At 42.3% G+C, this 22,268-nt stretch overlaps 2 protein-coding genes across 5 annotated transcripts in view; both read right to left on the reverse strand.

Moving 5' to 3' along the window:
• Nucleotides 1-13,331: 13,331 nt before the first annotated feature.
• LOC311108795 (transcriptional repressor protein YY1-like) lies at nt 13,332-18,375 on the reverse strand. Of its 4 annotated transcripts, none has more exons than XM_084151554.1 (6): nt 17,680-18,375; nt 16,392-16,542; nt 16,013-16,057; nt 15,682-15,742; nt 15,378-15,536; nt 13,332-14,989 (listed from the first exon to the last, which is right to left on the reverse strand). In XM_084151554.1, the coding sequence occupies exons 1-6, from the start codon at nt 18,209-18,211 to the stop codon at nt 14,807-14,809; spliced, it is 1,131 nt and encodes a 376-aa protein (XP_084007680.1). In that variant the 5' UTR covers nt 18,212-18,375; the 3' UTR covers nt 13,332-14,806. The 4 variants fall into 4 exon arrangements, with proteins under 4 accessions (XP_084007680.1, XP_084007679.1, XP_084007682.1 ...); XM_084151553.1 differs by having other exon boundaries at nt 16,392-16,554; nt 17,680-18,311; XM_084151556.1 differs by lacking the exon at nt 16,013-16,057.
• Nucleotides 18,376-20,507: 2,132 nt separating this feature from the next.
• The window catches only part of LOC311108820 (ena/VASP-like protein), a gene marked incomplete at both ends in the record, with an annotated part of 30,673 nt that continues 28,912 nt past the window's right edge, over nt 20,508-22,268 (reverse strand). Inside the window, 7 exons of the mRNA XM_084151581.1 lie at nt 20,508-20,545; nt 20,824-20,881; nt 20,976-21,036; nt 21,280-21,340; nt 21,520-21,574; nt 21,687-21,726; nt 21,916-22,022. Coding sequence (XP_084007707.1) covers nt 20,508-20,545; nt 20,824-20,881; nt 20,976-21,036; nt 21,280-21,340; nt 21,520-21,574; nt 21,687-21,726; nt 21,916-22,022 — 420 coding nt within the window. The remainder of the gene's footprint in view (nt 20,546-20,823; nt 20,882-20,975; nt 21,037-21,279; nt 21,341-21,519; nt 21,575-21,686; nt 21,727-21,915; nt 22,023-22,268) is intronic.

Below are 22,268 nucleotides of genomic sequence, written 5' to 3' on the forward strand. Positions count from 1 at the left end.
TAACGGGCTAGCAGACTGCCAGTCAGTCAGAGTCAGCTCTATAACTATCAGCTCCTGGCGAAGGGAGAGGGGAGACTAATCCCCTCATTCATTCTCAGTGACTTGCTAAGACAAAGCTTATGCTAATCTTGTTATCACTGCAGATTTCCGGTAATGGAGGATATTAGAGGATAGAGACTGCTGGGGGAGTCAGGGACCACTTCTCTTTGTTCAAACACAACTCAGTCAGAAAGGCACCTGCAGTCAGCGATGCAGAGTAAGATGAAGTTGACCCTAAATGCTGATCTGAGGCCAGTGTTGCATTTTTGCTTCACTAATGGTTAAGGTTTGAGGGAAGGTAAGCTGATCCTAGATCTGTGCCTATGGGCAATGTCGAAATAGGTCTATCCTCTGCAAACTGCTGATCATATGTAGTATATGAAGACGGGTCATTTAACAACAAATCTCTACATGGATGTCATCCAACTCTTGGTTTATCCCGCGATTACAAATACAGTAAAACTATTTATTTCCCCTATAGCTCCACCATGCTCAATTAGGGGGTTCTTATATTTGTCTTGTTTCACTGTGAGATGGAAATGGGTTTCTTGCATATCTCAACTCCCCCTGAGACACATCAGCCATTATTGACAGCAACCCTGGAGCATTTAGGGTTAAGTGCCTTGCTCATTTCGACTGATGTTTTCACCTTGTCGGCTCAGGGATTCGAACTAGCAACCTTTGATACCTGATGCTTCCTCTACAACCATGGTTAGTAAATTGAGATATCAAACCATTCTCAAACAATGTCACATTGGGCAGAATGTCACACTAACTGGTCTAAATAAACAGAAATTGGGAGACAAATGAACTGATCAGTCGAATAGTAATACAATAATTTGTTTGATCAGTTGTCACTGGTTTAGGTTGATGGCACAATGCCCCAGGTGGGAATTCATGTGTTTAGGGAGAAAATGTCAGCTAGCTCATCAGAAACAAGGCTTTTAGGGTATTTTGATCTAAACGTGACGATGTTTGCTGTGTAAAACCATTCCTATTGCTATTCAGTGCTTTTGAGACTGCTGATTTGAAATGTAGATGCAATAGCTATGCTCTTTTGACGAGGAGCGCACGTGGCACGTTTGGTGACTGGGTGGAATGAGGACGAGACTTGATAAGGATTATAAAATAGAAGTAATCAAATAAAAGGTTGACACGTTTGTGATGTGCATTGCATTTACATAAAAAGACATAGAGGGAGGAGATGAGAAAAACATTTAGATCCTTATGAAGAACATTTTGGCTAAATTGTCACAGACACCTAGGCCAAAATATGACATTTCAATGTTTTAAAGCTACACAATGGTAGGCTTAATCGTATTTTTGGTCAGCGAACCTATCTGCCCTGTTCCTGATGCAAAATAGCGTATTCTGGGGCTCTGCTTGCCCCACAACTACTGCTACAGTCCTGGAATTCAGAGAGGATTTTTCAGTGCTCACTCAGCCTCTCACGTCTCTGTTACCTTGGCAACATATTTCTGCATGAAAATAGCATCTGAGAGAAGCGAGCTGTGCCCACCGCAAAGAACCACAACCACAACATTTATATGTGTCAGTGTCAAGAGTAGCAATGATCCTCACAGAAAGACACCTCAACCGCTGTTATCACTGCAGCAATTGGACAGGCACAAGTGAACCACTTCATGCATGTCATTTGTGATAGGCTATTTAGATGGCCCCTGGTGAAAGGACGGGTAAGTGACATGTGCAAATGTCAAAGAAACAACAATCTAGAAGAGTTGTCTGAAGCAGAGACCGACAGAATGTTATCCAGGCTAACCTTCCCCCAATACATAAAAACAAGAAGGCTCTTCGACATGTGAGCGAAGAGCCTAATGAAATAAGCATCTGAGAGAGCAGGTGTTGGAGGCTTGACAGACTTTAGCTGCATAACAAGTAGCACTCTTTACCATCCCCTGCCTTTGTCAATCAAACAGCCAATCGTCTGAATAAATGCTCCATAAATAAGCAAAAAGCTTGGGCACCCCCATGTCATCATGCCTGAGCGAGATCTACAATTATAGGACTACTAGAACAAACAAACAAAACCACACGCACACACAGGTAGGAGTAACACAGTTGCTTTAAACACCAATCAGAAAGTCGCATCCCACGCACCATCTTCAGATTCAATGGATAGACAGGTTGTGAATATCAACTAGGTGTCAGAGGCGCGCCTGTGAGTCATCTGCGGTGTTTAAGAAGCTGACAACGCATCAAGAATGCACTTGAGTTGAAATGATGGATTTGTGTTTGATAAGTAGCCTACTTTCCCTTTTATATGTCAGGGATCATTCAAATCATTTTATTCTCGCTTCAGTTCAGTTAAATAATCCACTGGAGACACAAGGTGAATTTGGGAGAGAGATGGGGAGAGAGATAAAAGAAAAGAAACCAATAGACTTTCTGTTGTTGTTGAATGCAAATGCTGTTCTGACTGTAAGCCATGATCCATATTTATTAAAATACGGTATTTTCTTTTTTAAGCATTGACCAGATGCCAGCCTTTGTAGAGCAGACAGAGCTTATAGACTTGTGCTGCACAGAGATAGCCCAGCCAGGCACCCGTTTCTCAAATCCGGACCTCTAGATCAGAACAGAAGAAGGCCTACTGCCCCCACCTCTAAATACACCTCCGCTGTCTTCAACCAGGATCTCAGCGATCACTGCCTTATTGCCTGCGTCCGTAACGGGTCCTCCCGAGGCCACCCCTCATCACTGTCAAACGCTCCCAAAAACACTTCAGCGAGCAGGCCTTCCTAATTGACCTGGCCCAGGTATCCTGGATGGATATAGATCTCATTCCGTCAGTAGAGGATGCCTGGTTGTTCTTTAAAAGTAATTTCCTCTCAATCTTAAATAAACATGCCCCATTCTAAAAATACAGAACTAAGAACAGATATAGCCCCTGGTTCTCCTCAGACTTGACTGCCCTTGACCAGCACAAAAACATCCTGTGGCGTACTGCATTAGCATCAAATAGCCCCCGCGATATGCAACTTTTCAGGGAAGTTAGGAACCAATATACACAAGCAGTTAGGAAAGCAAAGGCTAACTTTTTCAAACAGAAATTTGCATCCTGTAGCACTAACTCCAAAACGATTTGGGACACTGTAAAGTCCATGGAAAATAAGAGCACTTCCTCCCAGCTGCCCACTGCACTGAGGCTAGGAAACACTATCACCACCGATAAATCTACAATAATCGAGAATTTCAACAAGCATTTTGCTACGGCTGGCCATGCTTTCCACCTGGCTACCACTACCCCGGCCACCAGCTCTGCACCCTCCGCTGCAACTTGCCCATGCCCCCCCCGCTTCTCCTTCACACAAATCCAGACAGCTGATGTTCTGAAAGAGCTGCAAAATCTGGACCCCTACAAATCATCTGGGCTAGACAATCTGGACCCTTTCTTTCTAAAACTAGCCGCCGAAATTGTCGCAACCCCTATTACTAGCCTGTTCAACCTCTCTTTCGTAACGTCTGAGATCCCCAGAGATTGGAAAGCTGCCGCGGTCATCCCCCTCTTCAAAGGGGGTGACACTCTAGATCCAAACTGTTACAGACCCATATCCATCCTACCCTGCCTTTCAAAAGTTTTTGAAAGCCAAGTCAACAAACAGATCACCGACCATTTCGAATCCCACCGTACCTTCTCCGCTATGCAATCTGGTTTCCGAGCTGGTCATGGGTGCACTTCAGCCACGCTCAAGGTCCTAAACGATATTATAACCGCGATCGATAATAGACAGTACTGTGCAGCCGTTTTCATTGACCTGGCCAAGGCTTTCGACTCTGTCAACCACCGCATTCTTATTGGCAGACTAAATAGCCTTGGTTTCTCAAATGACTGCCTCGCCTGGTTCAGCAACTACTTCTCAGATAGAGTTCAATGTGTCAAATCGGAGGGCCTGTTGTCTGGACCTATGGCAGTCTCTATGGGGGTGCCACAGGGTTAAATTCTTGGGCCGACTCTTTTCTCTGTGTATATCAATGACGTCGCTCTTGCTGCTGGTGACTCTCAGATCCACCTCTACGCAGACGACACCATTTTGTATACATCTGGCCCTTCATTGGACACTGTGTTAACAAACCTCCAAACGAGCTTCAATGCCATACAACACTCCTTCAGTAGCCTCCAACTGCTCTTAAACACTAGTAAAACTAAATGCATGCTCTTCAACCGAACGCTGCTTGCACCCGCCCACCCGACTAGAATCACTACTCTCGACGGGTCTGACCTAGAGTATGTGGACAACTACAAATATCTAGGTGTCTGTTTAGACTGTAAACTCTCCTTCCAGACTCACATTAAGAATCTCCAATCCAAAGTTAAATCTAGAATCGGTTTCCTATTTCGCAACAAAGCCTCCTTCACTCATGCTGCCAAACATGCCCTCGTAAAACTGACTATCCTACCGATCCTTGACTTCGGCGATGTCATTTACAAAATAGCCTCCAACACTCTACTCAGCAAATTGGATGTAGTCTATCACAGTGCCATCCGTTTAGTCTCCAAAGCCCCATATAATACCCACCACTGTGACCTGTACACTCTTGTTGGCTGGTCCTCACTACATATTCGTCGCCAAACCCACTGGCTCCAGGCCATCTATAAATCACTGCTAGGCAAATCCCCGCCTTATCTTAGCTCATTGGTCACCATAGCAACACCCACCCGTAGTCTGCGCTCCAGCAGGTATATCTCACTGGTCATCCCCAAAGCCAACACCTCATTTGGCCGCAATTCCTTCCAGTTCTCTGCTGCCAATGACTGGAACGAAATGCAAAAATCTCTGAAGCTGGAGACACTTATCTCCCTCACTAACTTTAAGCATCAGCTGTCAGAGCACCTTACCGATCACTGCACCTGTACACAGCCCATCTGAAATTAGCCCGCCCAACTACCTCATCCCTATATTGTTATTTATTTTGCTCATTTGTACCCCAGTATCTCTATTTGCACATAATCTCTTGCACATCTATCATTCCAGTGTTAATACTAATTGTAATTATTTTGCACTATAGCCTATTTATTGCCTTACCTCCATAACTTGCTACATTTGCACACACTGTATATATATGTATTTCTGTTGTATTTTTGACTTTGTTTTGTTTTACCCCATATGTAACTCTGTGTTGTTGTTTTTATCGCACTGCTTTGCTTTATCTTGGCCAGGTCGCAGTTGTAAATGAGAACTTGTTCTCAACTGGTTTACCTGGTTAAATAAAGGTGAAATAAAATAAAAATAAAAATTCTTCCCCTCTTATCACATACTGATTTAGCGCTAGGACACCAGGTGAATAAATTATATTGGGTTTCACGCCTTAAGTATTGAATTCAAAATCAAATGTACCATAAACATGAAAAATATAGTTGAAAATCTACAAATAATATTTTTGAGGAAAGGTTAAATAATGGATGTTGAGATCAAAAATAAATCGAGAGCAAAATTAGTAGAATTGTAAACTAAAATAATGATATCAAAAGCACAAAAAAATAAATAGCAAGCAAATTATTTTAAAGCTAGAGCAAATTTTTGGAAAACTAATGCAGAAATTGTTTTCAGTTAAACTTTTCCAACAACCCTATTGAATCTGTTTCACCTATGCTCTTGCCTACCAGCTGCTTGCAGTTACATGTACCTTTAGTTAGGTTACAGATATTTTCCTTCACCGTCTCTTTCTTAGCTTTCACCGCCATTTCTTTCGATTGCGAGTTTTGGCACAGTTTTTCCATGAATGTGGGATTTAAAGGGAGGCGTAGGTGATGCGTCTCCATTGGTCCACTAGGGAGTAAAGAAAATCAGCAGCAAAGCCTACACTGGCTCCGATTTGGCGATTACTGTCGCGCAGGTTTGCCAGGTCTAGCAAAAGATTTCTAGCCCAATGACCTCTGAAAACCTGCCCACAAGGCCTGAAAACTAGGCCAAAAATATTTTTCGCAGCAAGAGAGGGGTTGTCACATTTATCCAATAAACCCTTGTTCCATAACGTTATTGAGCAAATTAAGAAGGAATCATTTTTAATGATATAGGCTAAGAAGCAAAATTTGTTTTTCCATCAAAATAATAATTATTGGGAGTTTAACAATATGTCGCAAGAGAAAAGATAAATCGCCCATATTAAACTCTCCAGATCATTTTCATCAATGGATGTCGATTTAACTTGCTTTGACTGCTATGATTAAGCAAAAAGGCCCGGGGAGGTGTGGTAAATCGCCAATATACCACGGCTAAGGGCTGTTCTTAGGACATGGCTAAGGGCTGTTCTTAAGACATAGCCCTTAGCCGTGGTATATTGGCCATATATCACAAAGAACAGCCAATTAGAAGAGTAAAAATTATGTTTTTTTCATTCCTGTGGTACACATCTGATATACCATGGCTTTCAACCAATCAGCATTCAGGGCTCAATTGTAATTATAAACTGGGTGGTTCGAGCCCTGAATGCTGATTGGCTGAAAGCCATGGTATATCAGACCATATACCAGGGGTAAGACAAAACATTTATTTTTACTGCTCTAATTACTTTGGTAACCAGTTTATAATAGCAGTAAAGCACCTCGGGGGTTTGTGGTATATTGCCAATATACCACGGCTAAGGGCTGTGTCCAGGCACTCCATATACCACACCCCCTCTGGCCTTATTGCTGAAATAAATCCTGTTTGCGCTTGTGCATAACTATAGATAAATCCGACAGGTGAGTTTGAGTGATGAAAGTTGGACAGAGGATCTCGAAATCTCTGTGCAAGAAACACTTGGACAAACTTTAAAAAATGAATGTTAGGTAATTGTCTGGCAATTGTGCCATTATTATTTGTCAGATGTTAAGACTACAAACCGTTATAAATGGCCTATTTGCGAGATTGACTTGTTATTTCAATAGGCATAGGCTACTAACTAAAATGTGGGTTTATAATTGCAATTCAACTTTGCCATGGTTTGCTGAGCTAGATGCAGTTAGCCTATAGCCCCTGATAGACCCACATGCCAACATCTCATTTCAGGGAAAAGTCCACAATGAAACTGAAATTAAATGTGGAGAATGATACATTTGCGATAGAACTCTGACCATTATCACAATTGATATCATTCTAATTTAATTAACTAAACATGGCCATTAATAATTGCATAATAACACAAGGCTAAAACAACAAACTGAGTTATAGGCTATTTATTAAATCAGTTTGCCAGCTCCAGGTCAGATACACAAGTGGCACAAATTGATTTGCAATGACTCCAGTGATTTCATTTCAATATATTTATTGTATCAAATGGTAGGCTACAGCACCCTGCAATGGCATAGAAATTAATAGCCTACTTGATGGCCAACAGATGCAAATGTAGCCTATCATTCTCCACACGTAACGTCATTTTCATTGTGGACCTTTTCCCATAACACAAGCACGCAATGGAGTTTCATAACTTCCATAACTTCCATTTCAAATGTCCACTCGCGCAGCGCTCCAGACCCTATAACTGAGCATGAGTAAAATCCTTTCCCTTTCTAGTTTATTCGCCTAAGCATGACCTTCAGCCTCCTTTTTTCCAAACATTGCTTTTTTGTGTCAGCAATTAGACATTGTACCCTATGCTTCAAACTGTATGTGTAGAAGGCTTTGCAGAAATGGTAGCAGAAGGGGAATGTTGAACTTTTGTTGCATACATATTCAGATAATGCTGCTTACCATTTTGTGCCACAACACTATCGGTGTGATCGAGGCATATATAGCCTACCTACAACGCATGCTGCTCTGTCTCCGTGACTCAGCAGACTCTGCTGCAGCACTCTCTCACGCCTTAATCACACTGACAGTGTTTTTGCGCAAAATGGTACGCAGCATCATCTGGATATGAATGCAACAGAAGTTAAACATTCACCTTCTGCTACCATTTCTGTCAAGCCGTCTGCACATACAGTTTGACGCATACGTTCGATAAATCCAAGGTATGCACCACACAGAACGCACTGCCTCTGCAACGCAATGCTGTAAGGCAAACGCAGCGTCCATTGGAAATTAATGTACTTCTGCTGTACCAAAATGCAATGACCCTGTCGATGTGATCAAGGCGTCAACCAGTGCTCTCAATGCATACACACCCCTCCGACCCTCCCCCTCCCCACCATACATTCACTCACTCATCACTCACTCACTCACTCACTCAGTAACAGCCTGCTGATTGCCTGATAGTAAGCAGCAGCAGGTCACAGTGAAATATACACCATCAGTCAAAAGTTTGAACACACCTACTCATTCCAGGGTTGTTCTTTATTTTTACCATTTTCTACATTGTAGAATAATAGTGAAGAAATCAAAACTATGAAATAACACATATGGAATCATGTAGTAACCAGAAAAGTGTTAAAAAAATCAAAACATATTTTATATTTGAGATTCTTCAGATAGCCACCCTTTGCCTTGATGACAGCTTTGCACACTCTTGGCATTCTCTCAACCAGCTTCATGAGGTAGTCACCTGGAATGCATTTAAATTAACAGGTGTGCCTTCTTAAAAGTTAATTTGTGGAATTTCTTTCTTTCTTAATGCGTTTGAGCCAATCAGTTGTGTTGTGACAAGGTAGGGGTGGTATACAGAAGATAGCCCTATTTGGTAAAAGACCAAGTCCATATTATGGCAAGAACAATTTAAATAAGCAAAGATAAATGACAGTCCATCATGACTTTAAGACATGAAGGTCAGTCAATACGGAAAATGTCAAGAACTTTGAATGTTTCTTCTAGTGCGGTCGCAAAAACCATCAAGCGCTATGATGAAACTGGCTCTCATGAGGACCGCCACGTGAATGGAAGACCAGAGTTACCTCTGCTGCAGAGGATAAGTTCATTTGAGTCACCAGCCTCAGAAATTGCAGCCCAAATAAATGCTTCACAAAGTTCAAGTCACAGACACATCTCAACATCAACTGTTCAGAGGAGACTGTGTGAATTAGGCCTTCATGGTTGAATTGCTGCAAAGAAACCACTACTAAAGGACACCAGTAAGAAGAAGAGACTTGCTTGGACCAAGAAACACGAGCAATGGACATTAGACCGGTGGAAATGTGTCCTTTGGTCTGGAGTCCAAATTGGAGATTTTTGGTTCCAACGGCCGTGGCTTTGTGAGACGCAGTGTGGGTGAACGGAAGATCTCTGCATGTGTATTTCCCACCATAAAGCATGGATGAGGAGGTGTTATGGTGTTGGGGTGCTTTGCTGGTGACACTGTCAGTGATTTATTTAGAATTCAAGGCACACTTAACCAGCATGGCTACCACAGCATTCTGCAGTGATATACCATCCCATCTGGTTTGGGCTTAGTGGGACTATCATTTGTTTTTCAACAGGACAATGACCCAACACACCTCCAGGCTGTGTAAGGGCTATTTTACCAAGAAGGAGAGTGATGGGGTGCGGCATCAGATGACCTGGCCTCCACAATCCCCCGACCTCAACCCAATTGAGATGGTTTTGGATGAGTCGGACCGCAGAGTGAAGCAAAAGCAGCCAACAAGTGCTCAGCATACATGGGAACTCCTTCAAGACCGTTGGAAAAGCATTCCAGGTGAAGCTGGTTGAGAGAATGCCAAGAGTGTGCAAAACTGTCATCAAGGCAAAGGGTGGCTATTTGAAGAATCTCAAATATAAAATATATTTTGATTTGTTTAACACTTTTTTGGTTACTACATGATTCCATGTGTTATTTCATAGTTTTGATGTCTTCACTATTATTCTACAATGTAGAAAATAGTAAAAATAAAGAAAACCCCTTGAATGAGTGTTCTAAAACTTTTGACTGGTACTGTATATATATATATATATATATTAAAGAGAATTGCCATGGCGGCCGCGGTGCAATTTAGAAATAGCCCAAAAACCCGACACCCACGACCAATACATTTTCACCAGCGACATCTGGGAAATCTGCGAACATACAGTAGCAACACTGCTGTCGCAGCAGGGGTTTCAGCACCACTGATGTAATCCTTTAAGATATATACGGGACTGCAGCTGAGACGCTTACCTGGTGGAAATGTAATCTTCGTGTCCCAAAAACAGATCTCGCTGCCAACATGTTTTCTCCAGAGGCACAGAGTAGGCTAGATAATTTGGCCATTTAGTATTCAACCAAAAAACATTATGATGCTCTCTTAGATTCATTATGGGTTAGTTTGTAAATTCACTCGGGCTATCTACTCCGATTTCAGAGCACTCTCGTCTGTGTGCCAGAGCGCAGAATAACTGATGAATTAAAGAACGCTCAACACCCGTTGAATATGGCCAGTGTCAGTAAACGTTGGCAAAAAAGCATAATTCAATTGTTGCAATTGTTGGATCAACCCTACTCCTCAGCCAGAGCGCACTCTGAACGCACATTTATGAATGCCCATAGCGCACTCTGGCACTCCAGAGTGAATTTACCAATGCACACTTAATTCTATTTCCCCCTTCTGTACCATATTAATCGATTATGCAAACTAGCTAGAGTTTCCGCTAGATAGCTTCTTGACTTCATTAAATCTTAGTACAATAACCAGTGGTGTATAATCGAGGCCATTTGCAACCAAAATCAACTTTATCTCTCATTATTTCAATTCACAAGATATAATGAATGAACCTCTGCGATTCTTGAGCTTGGACGCTGCCATAGGACGTGATGCAACACGAGCGCAACACAGTCAGTATAGCAGCTTTCATTGATTTCAAAGGAAGAATTTACTCTGGCAATGCCGGACGCCCGATGGTTATAGTGTAGCAGGGCCGTAAAACGGCTAGACTGCACCCTGCAGAGAAGAGTAAAAACGTTCTCTAAACGTGTCAATGATCTCTTTTGATGCATTTTCTGGACTTCGCCACGGGGTATCAGTAAAACTGTTTACGGTCAGACTTGGTGCAGCATGTAGACGGTGATCATTGATGAGTAACTGGCCAAGAGTTCCTGGAAGCAGGATCAGCAGGATGCTGAGGTATGTGGAAAAATCTGCAGCTCATGCAGAACAGCACAGAACTCCTGCCTTTGTATTAACCACCATGGCTCAGTTCTAAATCGGCCCCTAGCGCCTTCCTACCCAGCTCACCCTTCTCCTGGGCACTTCATGTATACTGAACAAAAATATAAACGCAACATTATTTAAAAAAAAAAGATTTTACTGAGTTACAGTTCATATAAGGAAATCAGTCAATTGAAATACATTTACTAGGCCCTAATTAATGGATTTCTCATGACTGGGAATACAGATACTGTATGCATCTGTTGGTCACAGATACCTATGGGCGTGGATCAGAAAACCAGTCAGTATCTGGTGTGACCACCATTTGCCTCATGCAACGCGACACATCTTCTTTGCATAGAGTTGATCAGGCTGTTAATTGTGGCCTGTGGAATGTTGTCCCACTCCTCTTCAATGGCTGTGTGAAGTTGGTGGATATTGGTGGAAACTGGAACACGCTGTTGTACACGTCGATCCAGAGCATCTCAAAAATGATCAATGGGTGACATGTCTGGTGAGTATGCAGGCCATGGAAGAACTGGGACATTTTCAGCTTCCAGGCATTGTGTACAGATCCTTGGGAAATGGGGCCGTGGATCATCATGAGGTGATGGCGGCGGATGAGTGACACGACAATGGGCCTCAGGATCTCATCCCGGTATCTCTGTGCATTGAAATTGCCATCGATAAAATGCAGTTGTGTTCGTTGTCCGTAGCTTATGCTTGCCCATACCATAACCCCACCACCACGGGGCACTGTGTTCACAACTTGGCATCAGCAAACCACTTGCCCACACAACACTATACATGTGGTCTGCGGTTGTGAGGCTGGTTGGACCTACTGCCAAATTCTCTAAACCAACGTTGGAGGCGGCTTATGGTAGAAAAATGAACATTCAATTCTCTGGCAACAGCTCTGGTGGACATTCCTTCAGTCAGCATGCAAATTGTACGCTCCCTCAAAACTTGAGACATCTGTGGCATTGTATTGTATGACAAAACTGCACATTTTAGTGGCCTTTTATTGTCCCCAGCACAAGGTGCGCCTGTGTAGTGATCATGCTGTTTAATCAGCTTCTTGATATTTCACACCTGTCAGGTGGATGGATTATCTTGGCAAAGGAGAAATGCTCACTAACAGGGATAAAATACAAATTGGTGCACAACATTTGAGAGAAATAAGCTTTTTGTGCTTATGGAACATTTCTGGGATATTTTATTTCAGCTCATGAAACATGGGACCAACACTTTACATGTTGCTTTTATATTTTTGTTCAGTGTCTGAAAGAATTGCTCACATAGCTTATAGGAGAGTAATCTTTCTTCCCAGTATAAACAAGCAATAAATTATTGCCTAATCCCAAATTGAACCTTAAAGGAATAATCCATTCAAAAACTATATTTTGGTATTTTTTTGTTATTAGTCCACTGTTCATACAGTCCCAAAATGTTTTAAATGTCAGCAATCGAGTTTTCAAGATATAGGACTTTCAAAAAGCAAATTGTAACTTATTATTATTTAATTTATATAGCGCTTGTCATTAGAAGAATCTCAAAGACACTTGAAAACAAAAACAATAATTAAGTAATTGATAGTTTATGGGCGGCATGGTGAGATTTTCCACACCGACTCGGACTGACTGTCTCAACTCCACTATCTGAGCACAGTCCTCCGCCTCAAAGTCCACGGCTCGTCAGCAGGCCCAGATGAAGCAGGCTTGAACAGGGGGGTTGGTGGTCACCTCCAGCATGTGGGAAAGGCCGGAGGACAGATCCGAAGCTATTGATCAAGGCACCCCATCCTCAGCCGCTCTCTGTAGTCTGTGGTAAACCACTCCCTAAAATGTTGTGTAGCACAAAATATACAGTTTTCTACTTTGATTCAATGGCTTCACATAGATTTGGGGGGGTTGAAATGACATGGAAACAGTGTTGATCCCACCAGTTTTTGCCCAGTGGGTAGTAACTAGCCTTTCAGTTGTTTTACATTTACATTTTAGTCATTTAGCAGACGCTCTTATCCAGAGCGACTTACAGTTAGTGAATACATTTATTTTTATTTTTATACTGGCCCCCCATGGGAATCGAACCCACAACCCTGGCGTTGCAAACACCATGCTCTATCAACTGAGCTACATCCCTGCCGGCCATTCCCTCCCCTACCCTGGACTACGCTGGGCCAATTGTGCGCCGCCTGTGAGTCTCCCGGTCGCGGCCGGCTGCGACAGAGCCTGTTTTAGCAAACCAACTGGCTTGCAGGTCTTGTAACTCCATGGATCGATATAACCAACACTTAATTAGATTATCTACTTTTTATTTTGTACAAAAATAATCAAGAAAAAAAAGAACCCATCACTGACTCACAATTTGCTTTTTGAAAACTTGATTGCTGACATGCAAAACATTTTGGGCCTATATCAGCAGTGGACTAATGAAAAAATACATAAAGATAGTTGGAAGTGGAATGGGATTATTCCTTCAAGTCCTATGCACTTGTGGAGATCTGAGAGGATTTTACAGGTGTTAGTAATATGGCAATAGCTCCACCTTGCCTTTTGATAGGCTAGGTGGAAGTTTCACCATATTGCTTATACCAATCAAATCAGATCTCCAAAAGTGCATAGGGGTCGATTTAGGATTGGGCCTATGTCTCCAGTATTAGGAAAGCAATAGGTTTTTCACCACACTTATGAGAAACACTCCGGGCTCACATCAGGGGGTGTATTCACTAGGAACCAAACAGGGTGGGACCTACCCAAATGTGTTTTCATTGCAAAACGCAACATTTTGGACTAATGAGTACACCCCAGGCCTAGAAAAGGAATGAGAAAAGTAAAAAGGATTTGGGATGACCTTTTTATTGTGGGCCATTGAAATACATGGGTGTGAATATCAACAAAGAAAGTTCATGGTTGACGGACGCCTGTACATTACATTCTAACAAAGAAACTGATGGTCACGCTGGCGATTTCATTTTATGTGTTTCAGTATTCCAACAGAGACAGGCTCGCAGTGAATCAACAGTAGGGACAAGTTTCTCCGCAAGGGGACAATCCATAAAAAAGATAAAGCAACTCATGACTAAAAGTTAAATTGTTTAACACTTTAAATCACACCTCTATCAAGGTCTACATCATTTCAATACAGCCATACAATTACAAGTATACAAGATTATTTAATGGTTTGAAGGAATACAACCAAAAGTAGGGATGAATATTCAAACCAACAAAACTTTTTACAGAAAATACTATTTGAAGCGATGTGATGGTACAGTATTGTCTGAGGGACTATCATACGGTAAGCGGATCTCAATACTCAGGAAAAAATCATAATAATCACAAAGTCTTTTCTGAACATATCCCAAAATAAGTGTACAATATGCACACTTGGAGAAATAGAAAATTAAAAGCTATGCAGAAGACATGAAGACCAGTCAGCGGAAATTCATTTAAGTGGAAAAACAGACAGATTGCTCCCTCTCTCTCTTGCAGCTCCATGGTAGAAAGAATAGTCTCTGATGTTTGTCCATGAGTTCCATATTTCTAGCAACAACCTGATGCCACTATGAAGGGAGGAATGGGAGGGGGGTTTATTTTTCAAGAGTTCCACTGTTCTTTAGCCAGCCAATCCAATAGGAGAAGAAGAGGGGGGAGAATTTCAGTACCTTTATTCTTCTCAATTTTTTTTCTCTCCAATCGTTTCTTTCCTCAAAGGAGGGTTGACGTGTGGTGTCATTAAGATACTGCTGTGGGGGTGGGACTTGGGGCAGGGCTCTCATTGGTTGTTTTTGGCTTTGGCGTGTGTGAGGATGTGAGACTTGAGGTTGGTTGACTGGGCGAACTTCTTATTGCAGCCGTCAAAGGGGCATACGTAGGGCCGGTCTCCGGTGTGGATACGAACGTGTGTGCGCAGGTTAAAGTCCAGCGAAAACCTCTTTCCACAGCCCTCAAAGGTACACTGCACACAGAAAGGAGACCATGGATATACTTTATTAGGATATACTAATTAATAGTGAAAGTGTGTGCAGTTAAATTCAGTGCTCAACATGCATTAGTCTTTTTGGGTCAATGTCCAAGCAAAATTTATGCATACCCTCAATGCAAGTTAAGGGACTTATTTTCATACTTTTGTGTGGTAAATTTGTGAATAAACCTTGTGGTGGTTTATATGCATAGTGGTTTACCTGTTGTAAACATTCAGGAAAAACGGCACACTAGACTACTGGAGAACCCAGTTTTAATACACCCTGGTGTACAGTGTACACTACAACACTTGTACACTACAGTGTCAAATACAGTGTACTTGGCAGGGTTTCTCCTTTATGTGAGTGTGTCTAGGTACGTACCTGGAAGGGTTTCTCCCCTGTGTGAACGAGTTGGTGGCGTTTGAGTTTAGAGCTCTCTACGAAGGCCTTGCCACACTCAGCACAGACGTGCACGCGAGGCCCGTGGGTGTGGAGATGCTTCCTCATCGCCGAGTTGTCCCTGAACATTTTAGTGCAGCCCTGGGCGAGAGAGAAAGTTCCGTTATTGAGCCATGTAGGACAACTTATGGTTCCATGGGGGCCAAGACGACTGTCAAGTCAGGCATAGATAGACTGAGAAAGAGAGACTGGGTAGGAAAGATACTGTTGGAAACAGACTACTTACTTTATGAGGGCAGGCTATCGTCCTGGGGGCGTCATCTTCTTTTATCTTCCTCGGCTTCATCCTGAGAAAACATCAGATAAGGAGGTAACTTTCATCCGATTGCATTCACAGGAAACAGAACTCAAATAATATGTTGTCCATATACAAAATCCAATTAACCATGTTCAATTGCTAACCAAATAATATAAACCAGCACCCATGGAAGAGTTCCAGTATAGCTGAAACAGCCAGTTCCCTCCTTTCACTGTGTCCAGGTGCTCTATGTCAGTGTGTGTTGACAGTGTTCATGTGCGGTATAAAGGCTCTCGTAGAAGTGGACTCTAGAACTTACCGCACTGGGCTCTGACCATAGGGACCCGCAGAGTTACTGAAGGGGCTAAGAACACAACATCCAAACGGGAGTCAGAAAGAGCCGGGCCAGCTCATCACTCCCTTTAGGAAGGAGATTAGGCTATATACCTCCGATATCTACTACAGGAAAGCAACCACATCAAGTGCTACCTTCAAGACTTGAGTAGCCAGGCAACATGAAGAGAATCACAAATCCTAGCATCTTGCTAAACACCACTTTACAAGGTGTGCCACAAGAGCACATAGGTGGCAATTATTTGTGTGTCAGAGCTTAGGCTATGCAATAGTTTTGTGTGTGTTCATTGTACATATCCTTGAAGGACAGGTGAGTTTAGGCAGGCAGACCGACAGACACTGACCTGGCGAACTCTGCCAGCTGTTTGGGGTCTGACAGGTCGATGCCAGGTATCCCTCCAGGGGGCAGCTTCTTCCCCGTCATGTATTCAGAGTAGTCCGGAGGGGAATTTTCCCCAATGATCTGTTCTTCAACAACCGACTCATGGTCGATGTCTTTTTTGCCATCTAGGATACAATGCAGGGACTTAACCGAAAATAGCCATACAAGACCGGGGTACACCATTGCAATTTGAAAACAGTTATGTAAACAACAATACAGCAGCAATATTTCTACAATGTACATAGTATGACTGTGTTTTACCAACAGTAAATACAATGTATACAATCATTGGTGGTGATTGACATAACGATGAGCATGCATCAATTTGATCCCCCTGCACCGTTTACCAGCTCTGCTAGTAGTCAAATATTGTTCATGGTAGCCACATGAAGATGGCTTTACTAACACGCGAACGGAAGACTATAATTCCAATTTAACAATCATGTTGAATCCAAATGCGAATAAACGTTGTTCATGCAATACTGGACAAGGCAAACTGTGTAGGGTCTTCGTTTTTAGGAACGTTATACTTGTGTTGCAAACTCAACCTGATTGAGAACTCGCTAGCTGTAACTTGTAGATCATTTGTTAGCAGAGAAAAACAAAAATCAATTTTAAGCTAGCTAACGTTAGCTGGCTATGCAGAAGAAAAGTGCTTGCATCAATGGGCGTAGATTATAAATAACTTTTTTTGGACAACAAATAAATATATTTGGCCAGCCTTTTAAAATCTATTATCAAACTCAACTGGTGCTAAATTACAGTGCTACTGACCTAGATAATCACGGCTGCAGCTAGCTAGCTGTCCGCATAGCTAACGTTAGCCACCTAGTTAACTAGTTACCCTAGTAGAAAATAGCTAGCTAGCTACGCCATCGCGGCCTACTCTCTGGAGCCAACAGCGCGCTCGCTCCCCCAACCGCCGCCATCTTCGCCCCGCCGCTCTATCGCCATTTTTTAGGGCCGCCATACTGGTTCTCGGGGAACATGGCGGCGCCCAGCAACATCTAAAAACATGGCCTCCCTTCAAAACAAAAACATTTCAATCTAACTGACAGGCAATTCTGCACCGAAAACATCTAAAAGTGATCCCGAAGGTGGCCTGGTGAACTAGCCGAGTAAATAGACTGGTGCAGAAGGACAACGCCCTGCAACAAGGCCCCTTGCACAGGCTAACGACCAAGCACGAACAATGCGGGGAGCGAGATACACTTTTCGAATTGACAGATTAGATAGAACCGACCACTTACCCGAAGCCCACATTGTAACAGAGAATTCCCCCTCCAGAGTCTTTATTTGCACCTGCTTCTGTTCCCATTTTCTACCGCTTGCTTCTGCAGCACCCAAATAGCTTTTTTTGCCCGCTTTCTTGCCACTGCCGCCTCCCCCTCTCTTCATCCGACCCACCGAGCTTTTCCCTGCCACAGTCACCAAAGTCTGTTCGATGTACTCGTCTTCCACGCCGGGTGCTGGTACTGGGATGAGGATTTGATCCTCGTAACTCCCGTCCGCATGCATATCCGAATCATCCCCGCCAACAACCTCCTCTCTTGTCTGCACTAGGATCACTTCTTGATGGTGGTGGTGGATCGAATTCGGGTCGTCTGATCCCAGCGGCTGAAGTGCTATCATCGGCTGGTCATCATCGTCGTCTTCCCCGACCACCGTAGTCTCTATAGTCTCCACTGGTATCGTTTCCACCTCTATCTCGTGCAGCTCCACTATTTCGGCCGGCATCTCCGAGCCGTCCGCCTCAATATACAGCGTATCGCCGGATGCCATGTTGAATTCCGCCAGCTTGCTTCTCACGCACCCTGTGCTGTGTTCGTTTGCCCCACAAACACACCCCCCTGTTCGCGTTCTCTCTCTCTCCCTCTACGATAACACAAATAGCTAGCTAACTCAATTCCGTCCCACACCACCAATTCCCGTCGCCACTATGCTCTAAAAAAATCATTAACATCGCGAGACTTCTGGAACAGGGTGTGAGGGAGATGTTTAGACCAAAAATAAATAACAAATCACATATGAATGAATGCCTTGGTGAATCTTTTTTAGCTTGCTAAAACATTGATAAGGGCCACAAGGACGTTGACCAACTCACTGTTATGCAGAATGCACCATAAGACTTAAATAGTTTTCTGAATGCAGAAAATGACTATTGCATAGGGAGGGGTTTCCGAACTCAGTCCTGGGGCACCCTCTAGGTGCACGTTTTGGTTTTTGCCCTAGCACTACACAGCTGATTCAAATAATCAAAGCTTGATGATAAATTGGTTATTTGAATCAGCTGTGTTATACTAGGGCAAAAAACTAAATATTCACCCGGGGGGGGGCAGGACCGAGTTTGGAAAACCCTGGTAGAGGAGCAGCCTCCTCAAATACCTACTGGCATTTGGCCCATCTAATCCTATGGATGTATTTCATACAGTTTCATATACTTCTTGAATGTTCAATTTTACCCTACACATCTAAAGGGAAATATTACACTTGACTTGCGTTTGTTGGGGTTTCTATAAATACACGTTTTCTGTAAAGTAGGCTACTTTATATACAGTAGATGGTCTTTCCTTATTTGACCTCCAGATGGCGCTATATACATGGGGACAAAATCCCTCATAATCCACATTCCAGACAGTATATTGTATTGCCTCTTGTTATGCAGTCATGTATCTGCATGACCTTTCCTGCCTACTGACTGCAAGAGTCTATTCATATCAGGATCTCCTTTATGTAGGGCATCATTCAACCCTATACATTACACTGCTCTAAATTGATCCCCAATGAATGTGCCCCAGGATAGTATTATGTGTTGTTACAAAGTACAACTAAAAGGAACCGAAAGACCAAATTATGTACATAGTGGCCCATAGTATATGAATACACAGTCTGGCTAGGTGAATACTTGAGAATAAACACTGAATCAAAGCAGTTAAACAAGCACAACTAAAAAAACTGACAAAACTCTCACAATCAGAGACCACTTCATTTATCCAAGACATTGTTCACAGTTTTATTTGAATTTTTAATTTAGTGTGTGTCTTTTTTTAAATTTTTAAACCAGGAAGCACTTGGTCATGAAAGTAAATAATAAAACGAACAATACTTCACCATATTCCTGCAGCCAATAAACATTTTTAACAACATCATCACAAATACTCTGGTGTATTGATGTTTTTTTGTTCATAAGATTGCAATATCCAAAGAGCAATAGTTCATACACCACCCTCCCTTTCAGGTTAAAGACCTGTTTTTAAAAATCTTTCAGTCAGTGATTCCACACACACACACACACACAACTGTGTTGGCGAAAAGGATACAAAACTCTTCAAAAAATCTTGAGGTCAGGTCATGAGAAAGAAATCCGTATGTGCTTATTATTGTATTTTAAAACAAAACCAAAAGGAAAAAAATTTACAATATAAAATATAAAAGGCTGACATAAAATGATGTGCAATTATTATTATCATCATCATTATCATTATCATCTATATCATTATCATTATCATCTATATCATTATCATTATAATTATCATCTATATCATTATCATTATTATTTTGTCATTTTTACTATTGTTGTCACTAAAACTACTACTATTTATATTCACACCATTACATCTACAATAATAAGAATAATAGTCATAATAATGACAATGGTAGTAATAATAACCCCAAACCAAAAATAAAAACCAAAACAATAAACTCCTAAAAAAAAACAAGAGGTTACTTCATTGAATTTAATAAATGTTGCCTTTAAGACTGGAAAAATAACAGCAAACATGGGTTACCGATGGACAGAAAGAAGGACAGAAAGAAAGAAAGAAAGAAAGCGAGAGAAAACCTAAACCAAAGAAACAGAGAAAATCAGTGCTAGTGTCCTCCATCCATCCTATTCTTCCAAACCAAACGTAACATTCCTGTAGTGTTACAGCAACATTGTCACGTTGCGACAACATCACAGCAACGTAAAATAAATAAAAGGTCGTAGTTCGGGCCTTGATCCTCTCCTTTCATTCTTCAGACGCGACAGTAGTTGCCGTGGGGATGATGGTTCCAAAATCTGGGGTCACATGAAAGATTATGTCGTGCTGATTCTGCTCAGTTCTTGTCTAATGGCTGGAAGAGAGAAGTGACACACAAGAGGAGAGTTACAGGTCATGTCATGGGCATAAAAGGTGCTGTCCTGTCAAAGCCCAACAATAGTATATTAGCATTATTAGTTTTAGTTTATCTGTTTCTGATGCCATCTGGTGGATAATATGTCTCACTTCTCCCTCTCTAACAATAACAAGCACATTTGATCAGTTACAAACATATGTGTAGTAAACTACAGTCAATTTCCCATCCAGACATTCTCTGATGAGGTGAGTGAGGAACTCAGAGAGATAACGTACCATCAATGATCTCATCCTTCACCTTGTGCAATTCACGAACAACTTCCTCCAAGATTTCCTGTTTCAAGTACAAAAAGTTAATCAGAACAGGTATGATACGTTTTCAGATTTACAAAGCGTATGTGCCACTGCCTGACTATAGGGCACCTTACCTGCTTCATTCTGTCAAAGTCTAAGGCGTCTGTGTCGCTGCTACTCCCCACAGGTCGTACCCTACAGAAAAGTAAAACACTCACACTTATACATTTCATAACATCTCTGGTATTTCAATATATTTATTTGACAAATGCACAGAGAGCGAACATGCAAGAGAAAAATAGGTGCACATATAAGGCATTAAGTGTACAGAGGGAAACGTGTACAGTCCTTTATACAGTTAACCAGCCAATCCCTTGATTACATAACCTAATTATGAGACGTATGTTGGAAGACTGACTGAGCCCCTCAGCTTCTCACCTTGATACTAGTGATGACCTTTCGGCAGAGTTGGCTCTGTCCCATGGCTTCTTCACTCCATCTGAGAGGGAAGGAGAAGAGAAGACAGGGGTCAGGGGTCAGGTGAGGAAAAACATTACCTCAACATGTCAATTGTATTGTATCTATATAGTTTATATTGTGTTGTTCTTGTGTAGTACAGTATATATTGTGTTGTTTTTGTACTGTATATATTGTATATAGTGTGTATGACTGTAGTACCTGTGGCGTTCTGTCCACCCCTGGTGCTGGGTGAAGGGGATCCGTTGGGGTCATCCTGAAAAACAACAGGAGGAAGATGTTGAGGTCAACTAAGGAGAAGTGAGCCATTCATTTAATGATGAAAAGAGTCATAAGTCACTGTTGTATCATCAGTTAGCATCACTCACGTTTTGGCTGTCTTCAGGCTTCTCTGACGCTGCTTTCCTTCTGGGGGCAAGAAGAAGCCTCAAATCAGGCCCTCATTCAGTTTGATATCAAAGTAGTGCATTCAATATGGCTGCCGGCCCACTCCACATATGACAGGACATGATGTTGAATAGAAAAGTCTGTTGTGGTGGTTTTACAATGCTCTGAATAGGAATGTCTGTTCAAGTGTTCCTAACTCTATGCTCTGACCTCCGCGCCAGCAGAGCATTCATCTCCTCCATCAGTCCTCCGCTGCCACCACTCGTCCTGTTGGCATCGTTTTTGGCCCCCGATCCTGAAGAGTTAGAATCCTCAGGCTCGAGAGAGAAGGAAGACACACACGGTATGTTAGGTGAGGATAGGACGGAGTGTGCGTTACGTCACCTAGTTGTAAGAGGTGGAGCACAAGATAGCGGTCTAAAGTGGCTTCCTTTCCTAGTTCAGCTCCACTGATATGAAAGAGCTGGGCTTGGTGAACAGTGTGGAGGAGGTCACTTTAGACTTTTGAGATACACACGCAGTATGTTTGCCTGTGCCTTACCGTTACTACTATAAAGCTCATT

The sequence above is a fragment of the Coregonus lavaretus genome (assembly GCF_964263955.1).
Source record: "Coregonus lavaretus genome assembly, chromosome: 33".
Classification (NCBI taxonomy): Eukaryota; Metazoa; Chordata; class Actinopteri; order Salmoniformes; family Salmonidae; genus Coregonus; species Coregonus lavaretus.

What these genes read in the sequence shown, in the direction of transcription:
- LOC311108795 (XM_084151553.1), bottom strand. Translation starts at nt 18,211, where the DNA reads ATGGCATCCGGCGATACGCTGTATATTGAGGCGGACGGCTCGGAGATG. An exon ending in TGTTACAATGTGGGCTTCGG is followed by an intron (nt 16,555 to 17,679) that starts GTAAGTGGTCGG and finishes ATTGTATCCTAG; the next exon opens with ATGGCAAAAAAGACATCGAC. An exon ending in CAGGGGAGAAACCCTTCCAG is followed by an intron (nt 14,990 to 15,377) that starts GTACGTACCTAG and finishes TTCTGTGTGCAG; the next exon opens with TGTACCTTTGAGGGCTGTGG.